The 21,769-nt window shown below is 46.8% G+C and overlaps 1 protein-coding gene and 1 long non-coding RNA gene across 3 annotated transcripts; one reads left to right on the forward strand and one right to left on the reverse strand.

Annotated features, from left to right (window-relative positions):
• Positions 1 to 4,892: 4,892 nt before the first annotated feature.
• LOC118934414 (uncharacterized) lies at positions 4,893 to 12,443 on the forward strand. Of its 2 annotated transcripts, none has more exons than XR_005033457.2 (3): positions 4,893 to 5,138; positions 11,917 to 12,033; positions 12,326 to 12,443. It is a non-coding gene; the product is annotated as an uncharacterized LOC118934414 (long non-coding RNA). The 2 variants fall into 2 exon arrangements; XR_005033458.2 differs by having other exon boundaries at positions 12,294 to 12,423.
• CCNE1 (cyclin E1) lies at positions 11,440 to 20,364 on the reverse strand. The gene is made up of 12 exons (XM_036929927.2): positions 19,958 to 20,364; positions 19,451 to 19,502; positions 19,258 to 19,345; positions 18,968 to 19,036; positions 15,047 to 15,192; positions 14,796 to 14,931; positions 13,872 to 14,018; positions 13,216 to 13,311; positions 12,873 to 13,007; positions 12,658 to 12,769; positions 12,408 to 12,565; positions 11,440 to 12,107 (listed from the first exon to the last, which is right to left on the reverse strand). Exons 2-12 carry the CDS (start codon positions 19,471 to 19,473, stop codon positions 11,982 to 11,984), a joined length of 1,236 nt encoding a protein of 411 aa, XP_036785822.1. The 5' UTR covers positions 19,474 to 19,502; positions 19,958 to 20,364; the 3' UTR covers positions 11,440 to 11,981.
• Positions 20,365 to 21,769: the final 1,405 nt, after the last annotated feature.

Genomic DNA, 21,769 nt, shown 5'->3' on the forward strand with positions numbered 1-21,769 from the left:
GTTTCCGCCTGGGCGCGGAGAGTGTGCAGCTACTGGGCGACCTGTGCCCCCGCGTCGCCGCTCACATGACCTCCTCTTCTCCGAGACCCCCATCTCTTCCTGGAGCCGCGGGTCGTCAGCGAGCCCCGCAGGGAACGACGCCCAGGCACTCAGGCTCCCTCCCCTAGCTGGCTTCAACGCCGCCCTTCCTCTCCCTTCCTCTTCCTCCTCCTCCTTAGTCCTCGCCGCGTGACCAGAAGGCGCTGCACTGGGACTTGGCGGCCGCCTGGGGCCGCGACTGGCAGTGGCTTAGAAGGAGTGGGCAGAGCGCTCAGAATTCTTAGAAGAGAGTGTCCCGGGCCCAGGAGCTGAGCCGCTTGGCCCTGAGCACTCTTGCAGGACTATGGCCCTGGCACTGCCGTTCTCCGTTGGTATTTCGGGTTCATATAAACTTAATGAGATTAGCCAGACCTGGACTTATTCATTATAGCCTCTGGCCCTGAAACAAGCGCCTACCACCACCCCACATGACCTTGGCAAGTTGCTGACTCTCTCTGTGTCTCCTTCCACTTCTCTAAAAGGGGGTTGTGGGAGAATTCAATGACTAAACTAAAGCCCTGACAGCAGTGCCATGCACACTGTTGGTGACTCTTCATGCTGGGGCTGGGAACTACTGGGGACAGCTTTCCTGCTGTCCGAATTCAAGCCTAACCCCTGAACCCATTTCTTCGCTCAATATATACTTTATGGAAGTTTCCACAGGCATCTTCAAACAGTGACTTACCCTGATGCTGTCGCTGAGACATGTCAGGACAGTGACGCAGGGCTGTGGTAGCCCAGAAGCTGAACCCTCCTATTTGCATCATCCCAACTCTTTTACTTACTGGCACCCTTCTCAGGTCTGTCTCTGATAATGACACCTCTTTTGCCCCGACCCCGATCCCAGGACCAAGAGCAACACTTGTTTGGCCACACCTGTTTAGAGCCTCCCTGAACTGCAGTACGATGTTGGACCCAGCACCCTTTTTTTTCACTAAAGAGGGCAAGTCTAACCAGAGGTCTTCTGGGTGGCGAATAGAGGTTTTGTGCATAAGAAGCCCAGGCCTGGGGCTTTGGCTGGCAAGGACCCTCCTGATCTCTGTCGTTTTCCCTCTGTCCCAGGCTGAGGGATAGCAGGTGCTTGTCTAAGGAAGAGGAAGAGGGAAGCCAAAACACGGGGAGACCTGGGCAACGCCAGAAAGAAAGAATGGTGATTGACGGTGAGGTGCCACACTTGAGTGGTGGGCTTCTTCCATGACGCCAGGTGTTGGGGCAGGCTTCCTTCCCCATGGAGGTATCTAGAACCTACCCTACATCCCAGGCCTGTCATAGAGGCCAGCACTGTAGAGCCAGGGACACGGAGATGATGAATGACAGTGGTCATACACCTTTAGTAAGAAGAATCCTGTATTGCAGCTGTTTCAGAGTACATTCACATCTGCTGTCAACCATTGTTTGGGAGGGCTCTTGTCCTTGTTTCTATATTTGCTGCTTTCTCCAGGCCAGCATCCCTCCCTTTTCCTCTCCTCTCAAGCCAGGTAGCTCCCATGCGGCTGATTCCAGTCTTGCCCCAGGGCCTGACCTGTGACCCATGTCTGGCCAATGAGAGCACTGCATCCCCCTGGCCACAGTGACTAGAGAATGGATGGACATGTGCACACTGGACCAGTGAGACTCATCCCCAGGACTTTGACTAGAGATTCTGGGAAGGAGGTATTGCAGGTAGGACTATCAGCCAGGAGATATTGGCAGATTCCACATGTAGGATGAGGTCAGCGTAGAACAAAGCAGAGTTGAGCAAGAACAGTGTACAAACACCCAAATCCAGCGATTCCTGAGGCTAGATATGTCCCAGGGCTATCCAAACATATGTATCCATTAATTTCTTTTTTCTCCTGGCAGTTTGAGCTGTGTTTAACTTGCAACTAAACAAGTTAAATATAAATCTTTATATTATCTGACCATGGAACAAACAACCACCATTTCTAGATAAGAAGAGTAAGAATTGGGGGTTTCATGTTACAAGTCTCATCAGAGGTGGGCCTCACCTACATGTGGCCTCATTGTGTCACTGGCTGGGGGCTCCTGCCCCCTCTGGTCTCTCTCCTGGCCTCCTACTCTGGCCTTTCTGACCATTGAGTCTGTGGCCATCCAAGCCCACAAATGACCTTGTCTGCATGTTCTTTGGGCCTGTGTTCTCTGGGTCTGTCTTGTCTATAACTATCCCCAGAGCCTGGCATACAGGCTCTCAGCAAATATTGGTGGAAATAATTAAAGGGCAATGGAAGCTCATGTTGCTGATTGAGATTTGAGGAGGTTCAAAAAATCAGGAGCCCCCAGAGCTTCCTCTTTCCCACCTGCCCTTGGCATGCATGGCGGCCTCTTGCCCTTGCTTTTACTGACTACCTAAGCTTGCTCTAAACCCTCCCTTTCCTGAACCATCTCATGGTTGGCAATATAGCCAGCCTTGGGTAGTCGAGTGCAGGGTGAGTCTTCACTCTGATAACCCCTGAACCTCCTGCCCCACTCCAAAGGCACAGGCACCCCAGAAACACTTCCAAGAACACACTGAGGGGCCATGGCTGTTCCCCACCAGCACACCAGAAGGGGTGAATGAGAATGTACAGGAGGAGAGGGCTTGCTGCTGGAATGCAGGCTGTGTGCCTCCTGAAATGTGCAGCAGCACATCTGCCCCGAGAAAAGGGAGGCCCAGAATTGCAAGCTTTGTTATTTTTACTTTTTGGTGCAAGGGACCATCTGTGCAGGTTTGAGCTTGTCTGGGGGAAACCAGGATTTGTAGATGAAATTGAAATGTAGGATTACTTTGCAGGCTGTCACACTGAGACTTTCTCCAGGAGCTGGGGTGGCCATACTGATATTTTTATAGCAGCATAACATGCCAGGGTCCAGCAGCTGTTCAGGGGCAGGGAGTGCATGGGGCCTTCCACCAGAGCATTGCCAAGCCCCTCAGCAGTGGTCTTCTCAGCACTGGCTCAATCAGGGATGCTCAGAGGGGCCAGCCCACCAGCTGTGCCAGTGGGCCCCTAGCCTGGGAGAAGGAGGTCCAGAGGGTAGAGACAGGTTGGGGAGGATGTTGGCAGTGCCCAAGAGTGGGAGTGGGAGAAGCTCTGACCCCTCTATCAACCCCGTCAGTTCCTCCCAAACTACCTCAATCAATATGAGGTTAGAGAGCCATCCTCAGGGTATGCCCATGACCCCTGCTGTCAACTGCAGGTCACCCTTGGGTCCCCTGCATAGATATTCCAGAACTGTCCTGTCTGAGCTGCAGGTGGCCACGATGGGACCCCTCTAGGATCTTCCTACAAAGCAGGCCTACCTGGGTGAAAGGTCCGTGTTGATGTACGGGCCAGAGGGTCAGCCAAACCCATTCTGAAAGCCCTTTCTGGGTGTTCCAGGTGAAAGTCCTGTATGGGGCACACAGCTTGTGTGCCACCCCACCCACCCCGTGCTAATGAATCTTGTGTGCAAGCAATAGCCTAGGTGTTGGGTGTGCACATTTGTCTCCCTTGTTTATAACAGGAAACTGTTTAGTGCCTGGATACTTTCCTTGGGCCTCTCCTGGGCCAGATGCGTAGCAGCCATTATGAAGTGGCTCTGGGAGGAGCAGGAGAGAAGGGCCGTGCGGCTGAGCACATTTAAGTTTGGAAACTCTTTGGTGCCATTCCTGACAACTCCTTCCTGGCTGTGGGGTGGGAGGATAACAGATGTGGGCAAATGATTCGTGACTCAGTCATTGCTGTGCTCCCAACACACATACCCTTTTTAATTATGCCTAATAATGAAACCTAGTAATAATAGACAGGGATGGTGGGAAGAAAGTAATCCATAACCTATTTTTTTCTTTCTTTCTTCAGAAAGAACCCTTGGGTGAGGAATGTGATTTGAGGCACACCAAGAGAGGGGTCTTTGGCTCTGAAATACTGCTCCAGACATACACATGCACACGCACTCACACACTCACTGTCACATCACACCTTGCCTATCACCCCACTGAGAGGACTCATTACCCATGTCAGAGTGCCTGTATGTGGGATTCTGGCAGAGCGAATGCAGGAGGGTGGGGTCAGGGCCTGGGGACACAGCAAATGACCAGTGCAAGGCAGGACTGCTGCTGGCGTTGCCAGGAGGGCCGGGTGCAAAACTGACATGCAGAGGGGCCCGGATGAGGGCTTCCAGGGTCTCCATGGGCTCCAGGCTCTCACCGAGGCTGACTAGATTGGGCAGATAGGTTTTTTTTTAAAACAGAAACAAAAGGATGAAATCATTAGCATCAACTGGGCACATTCAGTGTAGATTACTGACATGCCATTGTTATGAGGATAAAAGAAACATAATTAATAAAACTCTCCCAGCCCACCTTTTGTGCTTCTCATGAATTCGTTATTGGCATCGGCATCTGTCTCCGCAGACGAGTTATCTCTTTCCTATGCCCTGGATGTCACTTAAATGAACAGTGCAGACACTCATCCCCAGGACCTGAAAACTTATCTTTTTCTGCTGCAATTTGTCTTACAATGCCCCAGTTTTCTCTTTCAGAGGGGCAAAATTCGAGTGAGGGCTTTCCAGCAATGCCCTGCAGGGTTTCGTTCAAGGAAGAACCTCTTCCACTCCCACCTCAAGACAGGTTTCTGAGGGAGGCCCAAGGCTTGGACAAGGGGTGTTTTCTGGCAGCAGCCCTGGAATCACACCTGCACCACCTCTGGCCTTGACATGCCCTAGACCCTGAGGGTCACCAGGAGGCCTGGAGGACATGAGGAGGTAGGGCATCGCCCAACCCCTGGCAGACTTCCAGCCTGCCTGCGTGCAAGTCTGACTTCCGCCCTGAGCATTGTCACCCTCACTCCCCACCCACCATGACATCTAGAGAAATGAAACCTCCTTTCCATGACATAAAGCAGGGGAGTTGCCTGAAGTACGTTTGCAAACCTAAAAACACCCCAAACACATCTTTCATCACCACCTGGAAGCCTAGAGTGTGAAGAGAAACAGAAAGCAAGTATTATTCCCTGAGAGGCCGGGCTCACCCTGATGCCTGCAGAGAGAACCTGCTGTGACCTCCCTGCCTGCTGGGCAGAGGAGAAACCTGAAGCCCTGAGCCGGTAAGTGATGAGCGGAAAGCCCCACAGGCCTTGGGGTAATAGCTGAGACTCTCCTCAAAATACAGGAATCTTAAAGTAAATGTCTGTGGGAGCCTGGCAGGCAAAAAGCATGTCTTTGGACACAGAGACACTTTGTTCTGAGTAAACATATTCAAATATTCTATGCTTTCAGGGAGAGAGATGCTGCCTCTGCTACTTTTCTTGAAACATTATGCTTTCTATGCTATTTTCTCACTTTTGATAGAGTCAGGGGTATGGGAAATACTTGTCTTCTCAGGATTGGCAGTGTGTAGGTGAGTCCACAGCAATGGTTCCTGGGACCGCGGCCGGGAGTGGAGGGGACTGGTTCTCAGACTGCGGCCCTGCCCACCAGGCTGCCCGCTGCTGGGAGCCATATGTGTATGTGAACTCTCCCGAGTTTTAAATGTTGGCTCAAATGTTTTAAAACCTTTGTGCAGCCCAAACACAACAAAATCCCAGCGCTGCACAGGCCCCTGCAGTCCTGATGGCCAGCCTGTACTTCCGCCCTGGCTGAGGCAGGGATCCCCCCCAGAGAAGTGCTTCAGACCTAGTCATCATCTCACACAAACTGAATGTTCATTACTTGTCTATAACAAGAGATAACTTGGTTAGGGGCTTAGCAAGAGGGACACTTAGCAAGAACTTTCTGGATGACTCAGGCTGTGACTACTGGAATATGTTAACTTTGGATTTTTTTTGCTTTTAAGGAAGGGATGGCACTACTAGGCTGGTCCATCACAGTCTTGGGGTCTCCCTTTCTGTCTGAGGACACACTGGAGCCTGGGCTTTTGCATGTCATCCCAGTCTTGCAACCCTTCCAGGAATTGGAATTGCTCAGAAAAACAGGGATAGGGGCTTGCTTCATTCCTGTTAATGTCTTGCTTTTCAATCATTTTTGGTCTTTTGCAAGTAGAAGATAGCCTATGTTCTTCTGGGAATGGAAAAGTAAGAAATTTAATGAAAATGACTGTACATGTAAGAATGAATCCATCTACCCATTCATTCATGGAGCAAATATTTAATGAACACCTACTATGTGACAGGCCCTGAAATTATGTGCTAAGCAATGAAATGAATTGACAGGCAATGACTGGAAAAGAAAAAGAAAAAGGAAATGAGAGTGAGTTTGTCCATGCATTTACATTTTAAACTACTTAGAGATGATACAATTGGATGAAACAACCCTGTAGAAAAACAGCAAATATTTTCCTTTATTCATGTTAGTATATGCACGGAAAAAATTCTGGAGCAGCGTATGCTATTTTAACACCAAAACTGTTCAGAACTGCATCTCGGGAGGATTTTCACTTTCCATGTTGTACACGTTCACAGTATTCTAATTTATACAAACATGTTCCACTTTTGTAATCAGAGTAAAGCCAATAAAGTTAAATAATAGCAATTTTAATGGGAAGAAAATTTGGCAATCCCAAATGCTGAGGCAGATGTGGGAAGGCAAGAATTCTCACACTCCCTGGCTGGGAGTATAAATCGGCATAATTTGGGGAATTAGCTGACCGCATCTAGTAAAGTTGCAGAAGCATGTGCCCTTTGACATGGCAGTTCTACATCTGGGAATGCACCCTAGAGGAATTTACACATGTGCCACATGTGTGCACAAGATGTTGACTTTAGCTTTGTGAAAAAAATTGGAAAACCTACTTGTGGAGCAGCATGGGAGGGAATATATACATTGTGGTATATTCACACAGGAGAAGACGCTACCACAGCTAAAAATGAGCAAACCCAACCCTACATGTATCAACAAGGGTAAATCTTGAAAATAATGTTGAAGGAAAATATGAAGTGGTGTGTAAGGTTTAATTGCATTTAGTGAATATCAAGACACCCAAAGCAGTGTTTTCTGTAAATCTATTATGTATGGATCCAAATATAAATGATGAAAGTCCAAAATTATGTGTGAGAGTCATCCATTCCGACCTCAGAATTGTATCCTCTGAGGAAGAAAGAAAGACCATGGCATTGGGGAGGGTGACAAGGGACCTTCAACTATGTAAGATCGTATTCTTTCAAAAAAGATGATGTATACCCAATTTGGCAAATCTGGAGGATGTGTTCACAGGTAGTCATTTTATTATTTTCTGCACTTTAAAATTTGTCTGATCTGATGAGTATGAGCTGGTATTGCTTTATTTTGCATTTCCCTAATCACTTGGGAATTGAGTGGTTTTCATATGTTTTTTGTGTATTGCTGGTTCCCACTTTATCTGAGTATTAACAATGGAAGGTGAAACAGGCTTTGCCCTAGAAGATGGTGAAGTCTGTGTGGCTATGAAGAGATGCCCAGGTAGAGGAAACCTTCGGGCAGGTTGTTCTGCAGATGCGAAGCCTGGCTGGGCTGGAGATGTGATGTGGGAGTGAGGGAGGCACAGAGGAGGCCTCCAAGCAAGCAGTAAGCTTGCCCAGGGATGAAATGTCATGGGCAATGGACTTGTGACTCCACCTTATGCAGAGCAGAGAAGGCGCCTGGGAGGAATGATAACTGGCTTGTGGTGGGGGGTGGGGGGAGAAGTCAAGAGAAGTAAAACTTTCTGGAGGGAAGTGGAGTCAGAGCACTACGTGTAGCAAAGATACCCTGTGAGATAAAAGCTAAAGAGTGCCTTCAGGGTTGCCACATAGCAGTCTTAGGTGGCATGCATGGGTACAGAGGCACAACTGGAGGAGTGTGAAGGGGAAGGGACAGTAAGTGTGTATGACCCTTTAAAGGAGGCTTCCTAGGACGAGGTGGAGAGAACTGAAGCCTAGGGAGGGCCTGCAGGCAGGCTAGCCAAGTGTTCCTGGAGTCCCCACTATTCTGGGCTGTGCCTGTCCTCAGTGCTTCTGCCTGCTGGGTGAGGGCAGGCCCTCCTGTCTAACTGCTCATAGGACAGCCTATGTCAGCACCACTGGCAGCAGAGGCAGTGGCTATAATAGCAATGGCAACAACCATTTATTGTTTCTTTCTACTATGCCAGGCACTCTGCTGAGCATTTTTTGTGCATTATTCATTGAATCTCCCCCTTCACTTGGGAGGTGGGGGTAAATACTGCTATTACCCTCTCCATTTCACAGTTGAGCAATGTGCCACTTGGTTTGGAGAAGTTGGGCATAGTACCCAAGTTCACACTGGGAGGTGGCAGATTCTGGTCCCAGCTCCAGGTGACTGCCTCCAGTGCCCCATGAAAAAATGACATCAGAATCGGCAAAAGACAAGGAGGGCTTACTGAGGGAGGTGGGACTCCAGCTGGCTGTGGGTGGGCTGATTCCAGCAGGCAGAGGGGCAGGGCCTGAGAAGGAGACGCAGGGGTCACTCAGCTCTGCCTCCAAATGTAGCTCTGAGCTCATCGCTCACCTCTCCACATACACCAGCTCCCTGCTGCCAGGGACATCAGGCCTATCTTCAGCCTGACACTCAAAGACCTTTGTGGTGTGGTCTGTGTCACCTTTTCTGTCTCATCTCCCTCCTTCCTCCACCGCATTGGTGGTCACTTTTCCCTGGCTGCTGGGAGGGCTTGACGTCTCCCCTCAAGCAGAAGTACTGCTCCTATTTTACACCTGCCTTTTCTTTTCATTCCACTGCTTTCCTTGGGGACCAGTTGTTCACTTGTTTCCCAGGCTCACCTGAGCTCTTCAACTGCACCAGTACTGGTGGTGCCCAGCACACAGTAGGGGCATCAGGGTGAGGGCATCTCATGAATATTATGCATCACACTAGGGGACCTTACTGCACAGTCACATGTTGCACAGTTCATGGAACTGGCATTGATCTGGAATGTGATTTAAAAGCTGGGCAGAGGAAGTGCTTATTCAATAAAGGATAGCATTGCCCTCCTATCAGGGGCACCTGATAAATAGTGCCTGGTAAGCCTGTGAAACTGAGCACATTAGAGTCTTCTGGAGTTCAATTTGGAATTGGGATGAGGTAGGAAAAATCTATGCTCATTGAATACAAAATGCAATTGTCAGTGCAGGAACTGAAGTATCTTCAGAAAATTATATTTAAGACTCTATTGTCATAGGCAGATTAGCTAATGCTTGATTTTAAGTATAGGCCTCTAATGCTATTACTCCTGGTTAGCTCTGCCTGGCAGGTAACCTTGTGGAACAAATGACTGCATTGCTTGAATAACATATTTGATCAAACAGGACAATTCTTTCAAAAATTGAGTTCTATGTGGCAATTTGAGGCCTGTAATCAGCAAATTAGATGATTACAGCAGGGATAAAAATAGTCTTCTAACAATGTCCAAGGTATAAATGTGATTTGAATTTCAAAATGCTGAACATGTGGTAGGAAAATGCTCGGTTGGGTAAATATGACTAGACATTATTAGATTTGATTTCTTTCCATCCCTGCTCTGAGCTAGAGCCTGATTTTACCCGAATAAAGTCCAATCTCATTTGTGTCTGAGTTAGAGGGTAGAAGTGTATCTTGCCACTATGCTCCAAATCTTAAAGGGCTCCAGAGCTTTTCAAGAAGTATATAAGGAACTTGTAAGTCAGTGTGATGATGACAGTAACTCTGGTGAGTGAATTCTGTGAGCTGGAGTGTGACATGAGGATGTGGTTTGCTCTACCACAATCCAGTCAGTCTTCATGGTTGGTTGTTAAGTTACTCCTGGTTTCTCCATCACAAGTTATTTCCACCAACACAAGTTAGACTAAGGGGCCCCATCACCTCCCTCGTCTGGGTCCTTCCTACTGACCATGTGCATGAGGGCATTTGTTCATGCAGGATGACCAGACCTGCTGTTTTCACCCAGATATTTTTGGAATCACCTGGCCTGTTTCTAGTTGAACTACAGAACAAAAATGACTTGGCAAATGGGTATATAGAGCCAATACAGAGCCAACAAGTGAGGGGCCAAAGTTTGTACTGACTACTTGCAAATGGAAGAAGCACCTTTGAGAGGGGAAACTTGATTTTATTAGGGGCTGTTAGGGTTTCTGGCAGAGCCACAGAAAATATTACTATAGATTTCACTTACCCTTTATTAGCACAGATGGTTAAGAGCTGCCTGTCAACAATGCCATTAAAAAGAAACCAATTTCCAGAAATGCAGCAATCTAACAATCTACATATAAGGCACTCTCATTTCAGTGAATTCAATCACATCCTGCAATATGAAGGCTTACCCAACGGTCTATGAATTATTTACCTCAAAGGTGCTTTCAAACCAGTGTTACCACACATTTGTCAAACCCTCAAAGTTACATAAAACTTTGAAAATGGAAATGTTTTCAATGTCATTTTTTCACATGGAAAATGCCAAATATAAATTAGGATTTTCCCAACAAGTCACTTAGAAATGATCACCATTAAAAATTCAGTGCTTTAAGCGTGAGCCTCTCTGAAACGGTGAAATAATTAGCAAGGAGTCCTATTTGACTAAATACCATTACATGTACATTTATAATGCATTTATTAGGAAAGCTATTAAAACGTGCCAGAACTATAGCATCACAATGTGAAAAGGAAGGGTCTCTCTCCAATGTCATATAAATATGGTACAGATCCAAACAGGCTGTTTTCCTTTCTACTACAGACTTCTGCAAAATGAGATAAAATGTCAAGTTGAAAATAAGTGGTATTTGTTCATTCACCTTCCATTTTATGAACCCACACATCCATACACCAAAGCAAGAATGAGCCTCCAGACTTGACAAGGCCACCATGTGGAGAACATTCAACAAGATATAATGTGGGCTGCACACATTAGGTCTTAAAGTGGGTGGTGACCCCCTCCATTGGCAAGGCACTTGGTGATTTCAGCACTGGTCAGGAAACAGACTGGACAGGAACAGCATGGTCTTAGGCTATATATGATTTTACTTTGCATTTTCTTCTTCTAAGAATACTTCTAGGCTACTGTGTTAGTTTGACAAATTCTCCAAACAAAGATTCTTTAAGATTTGGGTAAGAACCAAAATAATTACAGACTCTTTATGACTTTTGACCCATCCTAGGGAAGAAAAATGACCTAAACATTCTCTTGGATGCAGACATGACTTTGCTACATGACTGTAGCCAGCCTGGAACCCAGCCTGAGCAGCACTGTGCAGGCATGGTGGGAGACATGCCTAGTCAAAGCCTCCTTCCCAGCTCAGGGGGCCCCTGGGGAGACATGCAAAGCTGTACCTGAAGCTCACTTCAAAAGTTTTCTTTTAAATATATCTGCTTCAAAGACTGGAATTCAAAAAGCATGAAGCTAAGAGAACTTGATACAGTCACATTCAAGTTGACTTAAATTACCAGACATAGCTCATAAAACCAGCTGTCTCAAAGACAGTGTTATCTTTATTAAAAAATGGATAGACATAGCAGCACTTACAAAACGATAGTTCATAAAAGGCATTGTACATTGTCAACTGATAGTGTGAAAAGGGCAGGCCCCCGGCACAGCCGGTTGCAGACTCTGCATCACAACGTTCAAAACCACCTGTTCCGCTTAGCATGACACAATCCAGAACGCCCAAGGGGAGACCAACAGCAACATGGCACTCCTCAAATTCAAGCCTTTATTTGTGTGAATGAAAAGTCAATCAAGTCAAGTATCACCCTCCTTAGCAGCATCTGGAGCACTCACTGGTGTTCTGGAGGTGGCTGGTGTACTTGACCCACTTATTTAAAAAATCTAAGCATTCAATAAAAAACACTTCTCCCTGTCCAATGCCATCACAGAAACACTTCTGCTGTGGAAGAGACACGCTTTTCCATTTAAATATCTGTAAAAGCTAATGTACACCTCTGCTGCAGGGCACAGAAGACCATGTGGAGCAGGCACTTTGCACAACTGTCTTTGGTGGAGAATGCTGGTGTGGTCACTCTGTGGGGCCCTGCCCACTGCTCTGCTTCTTACTGCTCTGAGGCGGGGTGAGTACACCACTGGGGAGAGGAGAAATCCTATTTTGTTCAGACAATATGGCTTTCTTTGCTTGGGCTTTGTCCTGTTGATAAGAATAAAAGCAAGAAATGTTAAAATGAAAGAACATATCTTTTGGGCTTCACATACTACCTGCTTTTTTATATGGAGATGAATGAGGGAGAAAAATTGCAAAGAACCATCTAAAAGTCTCTGGTCAATATGATATTTAGATACATTACCTATTGACCACAATTTTTATTTTTTTCAGGGAATTAATTAAAAGAATTGGAATCTTTCTAGGATATCTGGAATCTGCCTGAAAGTGAGGAGGCTAAATAGGCAGTTTTAAGAATTTACCTGGGAAGCAAGGAAGAATACTGACCAGCAAGTCCAAGCTGTTTATGTGGGTCTGGATGTTGTGTGCATCTTCAGAAGGAACTCCCTGGAAGTGCTTCAGTTTGGAACTTCCTGTCTCCCTTATAACCATGGCAAATGGAACCATCCATTTGACACACTTCTCTATATCACACCACTGATACCCTGCAATGAAAATTAATTTCAGGCTCAAGCTGAGGCCAACAGTGTTTTTCAAGTTTAATACACTTTGTGAACAGACTGGAAAACTAACGTACCTGAAACCTTCTGCATCAATTCAGATGAAGAGAAATGATACAAGGCAGAAGCAGCAAGTACACCATAGGAAAATTCTAAGCAGCCAACATCCAGGACACAGAGATCTAAAAGCTACAAAGAAAAGAACTGAAGTGGATGGTCAACACACATCTCTTCTAGAGCTACTCAGTCTAGTGGTGGGGCAGGTAGCCCCACAGATAATGGAGCCACATACCTCTGCAATCTGTATGAAGATTTGCTGGGGATACCGAGGCAGGAGCACTTCATATAAATCATTGAGATATGCAACCTGCATGTACACATTCAGCCAGGACACAGTGGTCAGGGGACTTAAATGCCACTTAAGGGCCTACAGGAAAACACAGAGAAAAGAGACCCATGGTTGAAAAAAGAAAAGGACATCTCTGCTCCCTTTGACACTCTAAAGGAGTTCAAAATTAGCCATGTTCCATGCCACAGTGTGTCCAGCTGGAGAATACCAAGTCAGATGCAGTCAACACTGTGTGGAGAAGATATTACGTATGCATTTTAACAAGGACAGAAAAATAAAAACCTACCTTCATAATTATTAATTCCATGTTAAGAATTTCATCTACTGAACAAGCCCCATCTGTAACATAAGCAAACTGGTGCAACTTTGGAGGATAGATCTCCTAGGAGGAAATAAAAGGAAGATACCATTAGCAAAAAGCCAATCTCTAATAGTTCTAACTTATAACATACATCCGAAGTTATTCTATTTAGTATGCTGGCATGGGAAGAGAGGCAGAGGGTACCTTGATGGGATAAATACAGGAGATATTCCAGTGGTTCAAACATGTTGTGAAAAAATGAAACACCCACCCTCACCAATAAAAAAATAAGTAAAACTTTTACTCATTGGCTATTTTTGAAATTTTCACCTTTTCAAAACCTTTAGCAGCATGTTTGAAAGTTGGGCTCATCCACCCTTCTAATCACATCAAAATTCTAATCCTATAGGTCAAAGTTCAGGTTTTTTCACTTAAAGGAACAACATTAAGCTAAGCATTTTATATACACACTACTTCTCTTTCTTCCTGGTTAATTTCTAGCCTTTTTTTTTTGCATGTGTCATTAACGTAGAAGGCCTCAAATTAGAAAAGTTTAGACAAATAGTTGACCAGTTTCCCTCATCTCAGTGGAACTCATGAAACAGTATGTGCTTTATAACAAATATTTGAAAATTATTTACCTCAAGTTTGGCAGCAATAAATAAAGATGAAATCCCAATAAGCTGTAAAAGTGTCTTTACAACATCTTGTTGTGTTGCCATATACCGATCAAAGAAGTCCTGTGCCAAGTAAAATGTCTCTCTGTGAAGTTTATAGACTTCACACACCTGAAAAAAATACTAAGTTTTAGAACAGTTACTTGAGGAGAAAAGAAAAAGAACAAAAACTTGCCATGAGTTTTGGTGATGGACAAGATAACCAAACTGAGAGCAAGAACTTAGCTTTGCTGAAAAGGTGGTTACCTTGCTTGTCCCTAAACACGTGAACAACAGAGAACTGGAACTCAGATATGAAGATTAATTGTTCTGTGATCTATGTAATAGTAAAAGCAGATTTCATAGGTTGGGGAAGGAAGACATGCTCAGATGATGGTGAAAGCAGCATTTTCATGGAAAAACTATTAATTTTCTCAAAGAATGGAACCCTTTCTTTGTAAGTTTCATTGACTTGCAGAAAGAACTAACATATTTCTTCATGACCAGATAATATCAGTACAAAAGTTTACAAGCTGGAATGTACATTTATTTAAAGAGTACAAAATTTTAAAACACTGTTCATCTGTTAATCACAAGATGCAAATTTTTTTTTAAAAAAAGCATTAAACAAAAGACTCAGAAACCTTGGTTCTAACTTAGGCTCTCACTTGGACTAACTCATTTATCTCAGGTTATCTCAAACTATAAACCAAGATAGTATCTACATCTTGCCTACCTCACAGGACTGCTGTGAGGTATAGTGAAATAGTACACATGATGAAGTTGAAAAGGACCAGGGAAATACTAGACCTCAGTTCATCACCATCCTCAAATGTCTGATTATATTTGTTCCTGAACAGGACATCCCATAGCAGTGCAATTCAAAGGGTTAATAAGACTCAAGTTCACCTCCATTAACCAGTCCAGAAGAATCGCTCGCATTTTAGGCTGCAGAAGGGGGTGCCGCTGCATAAAGTGCTTATCCCTTAAGTATATCTTTTCCTTGTTTAGCATGATTTTCCAAACCTCCTCTCTATTCGCCCAGCTATAAAAAACAAAACCAAGAGAAAAAACAAAAGACAGGTGTCAGTATGCACCAATACCAATGAGGTGAGAGTGAGATCACAGAGCAAGAGATCTGGCACAGCCGATCAACTTACTTCAGTACAGGCAGTGGGGAGGCTCTGGATGGCATGAAACTCTGAGGCTCATTTGCAGAACTTGGGTATGCCAGCTCATCCTCTTCTTTGTCAGGTGTGGGAATCAAGGAGCAGGGGTTTTCACAGGCTGCATTACCGTCCCAAGGCTGTGAAAAAAAAAAGTTTTAAATGTTTGATGCACACCAGCTATTTTTATATCCACTGATTTGTAGAATAGCCCATAAAACAGAAAATATCTTCACACTGGAGAGTAAGCTCCAGGCCTACATAAATATTCTGGCCTAAACTGAGATGAAGATGGCATAGATATGTAAAAGCCACAGTAATGACCACCTTACATTTCATTTCTGTCATTAGCTTTAGTCTATGCAGTAAATACCTAGGAGAACTACCAAGTCAGTAGCATTTTATCCTCTCTATCATCACCCTTCTTATGAGGTGCTTGAGAAGCAAAATGGACCAGGAGTAAGAAAAAATGCAGTTATTACACTACCAAAAACTAAAAATGAATACAAACCCATTTGCAGCTCAGTAAGATACTGGGCATGACTTCTGAAGTGTGTTGTAGTTATTTAATCAAAATTCAAAGGTATGGTTTTTAACAGGGACAACTGAACTACTACCTTTTCTTACAAGTGAAAGAATTTTCAATTCAAGTATTTATGTAAACACTCCACATTCACAAGTATAAAAGATAAAAAATGCAAACTGGTTGCCATCTATATTTAAAGTCTCCCATTTTAAAACAAAGTCCACCAAATGTGACATCTTCCTTTAGTTGCTGGGAAGGACTAGCCAAATAAATTACATAATGGGAACCTTCTGTTTTTCTTAAAACAAAACAGAAAGAGTATCTGCCTAGTTAAACCCCAATCAAGCAATGGTGACTGAACATACTGGAAGGCCTGTGGAGAAAGAGCCTAGATACTCCTGAAGACTTTTTTGAATACCACCCCACAAGCTTTGCACAGGGTAACTCAAATAACTGACACATGAACAAGCCACCAAAGCAATATGCTTTTCTTTTAAAGATTCCAGATATTTAGTTTTATTCAATTTTCAATATTTGGAAAAACACTAAGGTCATCTTGCCCTTTAGAAAATTTTCTTTTTAAAGTTACTGTTTATCATCCTAACTCTAAAAAGAAGTCTATGATTGATTCCAAAAATCATAAAATAGTGATTTGTTGAAGATATGGCAAGTAACAATCCCACCAGCATGGAATCCCTGTGAAAATCTGAGACTCCTGGCATTTTTTTAAAGCAGATCATTAATGCTGACTAAATAAAGAAGAAAAGAGACAACTAAGATGACTGTACCTGAACTGGAAATGCGGGCTCTAAGTGTGAGCCTAGAAGACGTGGTACAGAGTGGCTGTCACAGCACACCGGCTACTTTCAGAAGAAGCTAGGGCACTTTCGGTGTACTAAGAAGAACAAAGCAGGATAAAGCCCTTGTACACACAATGTGCAAGAACTGGGCATGCAAATTAACCACGAGAGCTCTTGACAACAGCTGTTCAAGAAAGGCAACCTTCTCTTCCAGTTCCATTATCATGGGCTGGTAGCATTACCTTAACTCAAAAAGGCTCACATTACAACTGCTTCAAGTTGCTCTTCATTCAAGAATGAACTCTAGTTTTGAAGGCAGAGGCTGGGTGCCACCCTCTACAGCCAGATGGCTGAAATAGTTGAGAGCAGGCCTTTGCAGATAAAGTGATAGCAGTTCCCCACCTGTAGTTCACAGACAAATTGGGTGAACCACAAGCAGACATATGTGATTGATTCTGAGTTGGCCTTTTTAGGAACCAGTATATGAAGCAAAATAATGTCTTTCAACTTGAGTATTAACATGTTTCAAAGGAAGAAAGATCAGTCTGACTTTAGGAAGGAATGTGAGAATAGCAAGAGACCAATTTTGACTATTCCTAACCACCCCCTGACTCTTTATGCCACTTTTAATTGAGAATATAACTATGTTATGCAAAATTACATTCTGAGAACTAATAGAAAAGTCCAGGATTCCCCGTCAATGAAAAAGTAAGGTCTCATGCAAAAAGTAAACAACAAAATGGGTATGTTAAATAGACTTTAGATAAAAGAGTATTCTTTTCATTAAGAAAGGCCTAAGGTAAGAATAAAAGGTTCCATGTGGTCTTGATGAAGCAGTTACACAGAGTATAGCATGACAGCTACAGGGAGCCCAAGGCTGTCATACAAAATTATTTGTATTTAATAGGCAAACAGGTTGTGTTACTCCAAAATTTTAACTTCATGAATATACACAGAAAAATAAGGAGAGACATTAATTGCTCCACAAATAGATGGATAGTATTCAAGCTGTCTACTCTACAAAAATGTGCAGAAATCTGTTGTCATTAATCTCTAGACAGCCATGAAAATGCCTTCTAGTGGGAAATGACATGCCTATTCATATATCACAGCTACCAATGCTCTGCAGTCTTGGGATAGGGCCATAGCCCCATCTTGGGCACCTGAGGCACTGCTCAGGTTACCTTTGACAACAGAAACTAATCTAAAACTCCAAGAACTTAGTATGACGGCTTCGCTTCATCCTAGGTAGGAAATTTCAATTCAAAACACAACGGGAAAATAAACAATCTTGAATTTCACAAAACAGAGATCCATTTTCTAATACCCACAAAAATCACCTTGCTTCTTGTTTGTATGGTTTTTGTTTTCTAAGGGGAGAAAAAAACCCACTTAGGATGTAGTATCTTATTTTCTTTCCTAAACGGAAGTATTTTTTCTTCTAATAGGGAAAGAAATCATCAAACCCTTGTTCAATATTCAGTGGAACTTCCTATTCTAGCTACTAGGGTCTTACATGTGACAACTGCTGTTGCAAACAATGTGGCCCATCCACTACTTTGAAGCCCTTCACTCTTCACCCAGCTGCTATGGTTATTGTTCATGGCTCCTACAAAGTGATATATTGCCCTTTGCTAACCTGTCTGGGACCACTGTCCTTAGCTCAAATACCATTATTACTGCTCAGCTTTTATCTGTGATAGGGTCAGAAGGCCTGACAAGCTAGTCTGAAGATAGGCTGCTTCCCCTATTGGAGCCATAACTACAGTCCCCAGCCATTTCTGGAGGTACAGAGATAATACAAGCCTTTTCTGCTATGAACTTCTGATATTATAATGATATCACAAGCATGCAGGAAATTTGGCAGGAACGCTATAATGGAGGAGCAAGAGAAATGGACTAGTCAACTTAAAAAATGTATTGAGACACATATCATTACACAGAATTCCACTAATACTCTGGCCAAGGTGAGGTCAAGCCCCAGACAACAGTGATCACTGTATGTAATTGCTGGATGGACTGGAAGATCTTCCAGAAAGCGGAGGAAAGTTTGAAACCTGGGAGAGAGTGGGAGGGGGAAGGGAGGTCCTTAAGCACCATGATGAAAAAACACAAGTATGGATAGGGGGAAATTCTTTGCTTATGAACACACACAAACCCTCATCATCATAGTAACCCAAAGAACTGTGTGTCAGGGGCACTTCGCTCTAGGTCACCAGCCTAGAGAAAAGGCTATAGGACAGACTCTGCCTCTGACCTGTACAGGACTCTGCATACCTTCTTTCTCTGAGTATCAGTTTCTTCAAGGGCAAAAGTAGAGGACTGAGTTATTTGATGTCCATTCTGGTTCTTGCAGACATCAGTGCATATTTGTAATCTCAGGGGTGTGGGTCAGGAACACAAGACCCTTCTGGAATTCCAAAGCTGGCAGAGGTCAGTGCCCACTGACAGGCACAGTGCTCAGCCATATGGACTATGGTCATAGTTAGAGAAAAAGCCTTCAGCAGGAGGCAAGGGAGTATGAGACTCAATCTGACCCACAAAGAGCAGAAGGCCCTTCCCCTGGGCCCGATCAGCAAGTGTACCTACCTGACTGCCACACTGGCTTCTCACAGTCCTGGCAATTTTGGCAATTTCTTCATCTGGATCCTGCAAAAACTGACATAAAACAATCCCCACCCACCAAGGAAACACACCAAATAGCCCACAGACAAAAACACAGAGAGAGAAGAAAAAGACAGTTGGTTAGATTATGAGCACCGTCACTGAAAACGCACCCTCTTAACCCCCTCTCAGTAGTATGTGGGCAGAGCACTGTCTGGTACCCAGGTATTACGGTGTGGGGGGAATCCTCCCCCACCTGTCTCCTTTGTACTCACAACGGCCACATTTGCCTTCCTTTTCCTGGAGCGAACAGAGACATCAGTGCCACATTCCTCTTTCATGGTGCCCTGTTCCTTCGCATCCCTGCACAGCCGAATGGCACAGAGGTGAGGGTGAGTTCTCCCCAAATCTTGGCTCGCCCCTCCCCCACCGCTGCACACCTCTCCTCTGAAGCCGCAGGCCACTCACCTCTCCCTCCTCTCTCTCGGCATGGCGCAGGGCGTGGGATCAGACCGCAGGCCTGGGGGACGAAGCGGGCAGTGGGGCAAGGGGGGCAGGCGGAGGGGTCCAGGGCCCCCGGCCTGCCCCGGACACCCCTCCCCCTCCTGCGCGGGCGGCGGCGGCGGGAGCCTCCCGGGCCAGTCGGGAAAATGGCCGATAGGCCCGGGGTGGCCTGTCACCCGCGGCGCCTCCGACATCCCGCGATGCCGGGTCCGAACCCGGGGTGGGGGGAGGCTCGGACATCCCCGAAACTCCCGCCGGCCCATCGCCCCCCTCCGAGGCCGGGCTGCCTCAGCCTCCCCCTCAACATCTCCCCCTAGATTGTCTCTGAGCCACCCTATCGGGGCACCCCGCGCTGACGCCCTTGGAGACCCGGCGACTCGGCTTCGCCCCACCCCCACCCCACCCCGGCCCGGCCGGGTGCCCTAGGAGTCTCGCCGCCCCCCGTCCCGCAGCCCGTGGCGGCGCCCTCACCCGAAGCCGTCTCCGCGGCAGGTAGGCGGCACGAGCCGAGGCCGGAGGCAGCCGGTAGAGCGAGCGAGAGGCCGGGAGGCAGGAGGCGGGAGGCGGCGGCGGGCCGAGCGCGCGGCGGTGGCGGGATCCGCGCCTGCCCCCTACACCGCGCTGGCGGCCGAGCCGGCTGCTCCTGCGCCCGGCTAAGAGCGGGACATTTAAAAATCCCTGCGCGCGGAACCGGCCCCCGGCCCGCCCTCGCGCCCTCCCGCCACCCTCCGCCCCGCCCCGGTCGGCTGCGAGCCCCTCAGCGGCTGCTCCGGGGCCCAGGCCCGCCCAACAGCCGCCCTCGGGACCGCCCCGCCGCGGCGCCGGCCGGCCAGGGAGCTGGGGGCCGCAGGGGCGGGGCTAAGTGACAGGGCCTGCGCGCCGGAGGGGCGGGCCGAGCCGTGGCGGGGCCTGCGCGGCCGGAGCCCGCGCGGGGCGGGACGCGGGAGGCCGGCTGGCGCGCGCGGGGCGGGGTGGGGCCGCGCCGGGCGCCGGGCGTTCTGGCGCGAGCGCAGGGAGGGGCGGGTCGCGGGGCTCCAGGGGCGGGGCCGAGCAGCGCCGGAGCGGCAAAAAGCCGCGTGGCCTGCGAGGGTGGAATGTAAACACCCCGGGTGGCGAGGGTCCGGGTCCCCGCAGGGGTGCAGCAGCGGTCTGGACAGGAGGACCCGCTGTCCCTCGGAAGCCACGCGCGCGCACTATCCCACCTTGCACGTCCTCCCGGCCCCTGAGACGCAGGGTTCCGGGCCATGAGTCAGGGCGGGGATGCGCATGTGCCCAAGGTCACAGCGCCTGGTCGCAGGGCCTAGAACCCGGGCCTTTGCCCGAAGGGTCCGAGGCCCCTTAGATCTCCTGGAGAACAGCTTTTATTCTGCGACGCACATCCATCCATCCAAGCATTCATTCATTCATTCAGGTAATAGTTGAGCACCTTGCAGGTGTGCCCCTCTACCACAAGCTCTTCCCTGAGCGTCAGAAAACCTTTCTGACCCTCAGATTCCATGCAGCCGTCTAGCTTAAAGCTTTATGCGTGTCTCCCCTCAGCCTTAGGATCAAAGGTACGCTCCCTACACTGACTCACCGGGCTCCACATGAACTGTCTCTGGCCAGATCTCAGACCGTCCCCTTCAACTCCTCCCCTCACAGCACCTCCCTCTACCGTCTGTCCTTTCTCATCTTGGGGACTTGGAGCTTGTTCCCTGCTCTGGCTCGCTGAGGCAGCTCATCTTTCGGGAGAACTTCAAGGTCTTCAGTAACCCCTTCATCTAGAGCACCCCTCTCCCCAGAGTTCTTCCACCTCATTGTCCTGCTGTGCTTTCTTCACAGTACTTGCCCCTGTAAGTCTCCAGCACCTTTGCTTTCCTGCTTGGTGTTTGTTGTCCCTCTTTCTACCTTGTCTGTCTTGCTCACTGCTGTGAGCATAGTGCCTGGAGAAAGGGAGACACTTAAATTGTGTTTGTGAATGAATGCTTGAAAACTCTATACTGACCAAGACCTTGTGAAGCTTACAAGCTAGTGAGAGAGACAGTGCCTTCTGTTCTAAACTTCTGGAAGAAGCATGTAACAGGGATTCTAAACACTTCCAAGGGCTTTTCTGATTTATAGTCTCAATCTGGTTCGCTGCTCCAGGGATTGTCTGCTTGAAGTTAGAACTAGGTCTTTTGTCATCCCCAGAGGTCCATGCTAGGAGATTGTTGACCTTCCAGGGACTCTGAGATCATCTGCTGAGATGACTTGCTCAGATTGGCTTAGGTAGTCATGGAACCCTGGCTCCTGAACTCCCAACCC

Source organism: Manis pentadactyla, chromosome 15 (assembly GCF_030020395.1).
Source record: "Manis pentadactyla isolate mManPen7 chromosome 15, mManPen7.hap1, whole genome shotgun sequence".
In the NCBI taxonomy this organism is placed as follows: Eukaryota; Metazoa; Chordata; class Mammalia; order Pholidota; family Manidae; genus Manis; species Manis pentadactyla.

Coding starts and splice junctions, on each gene's coding strand:
- CCNE1 (XM_036929927.2), bottom strand. CDS start 19,473: ATGCCGAGAGAGAGGAGGGAGAG. Junction 15,193..18,967: donor GAAGCCAGTGTGGCAGTCAG/GTAGGTACACTT, acceptor TTTTTTTCACAG/CCTTGGGACGGTAATGCAGC. Junction 12,566..12,657: donor ATTGATGCAGAAGGTTTCAG/GTACGTTAGTTT, acceptor TTTTCATTGCAG/GGTATCAGTGGTGTGATATA.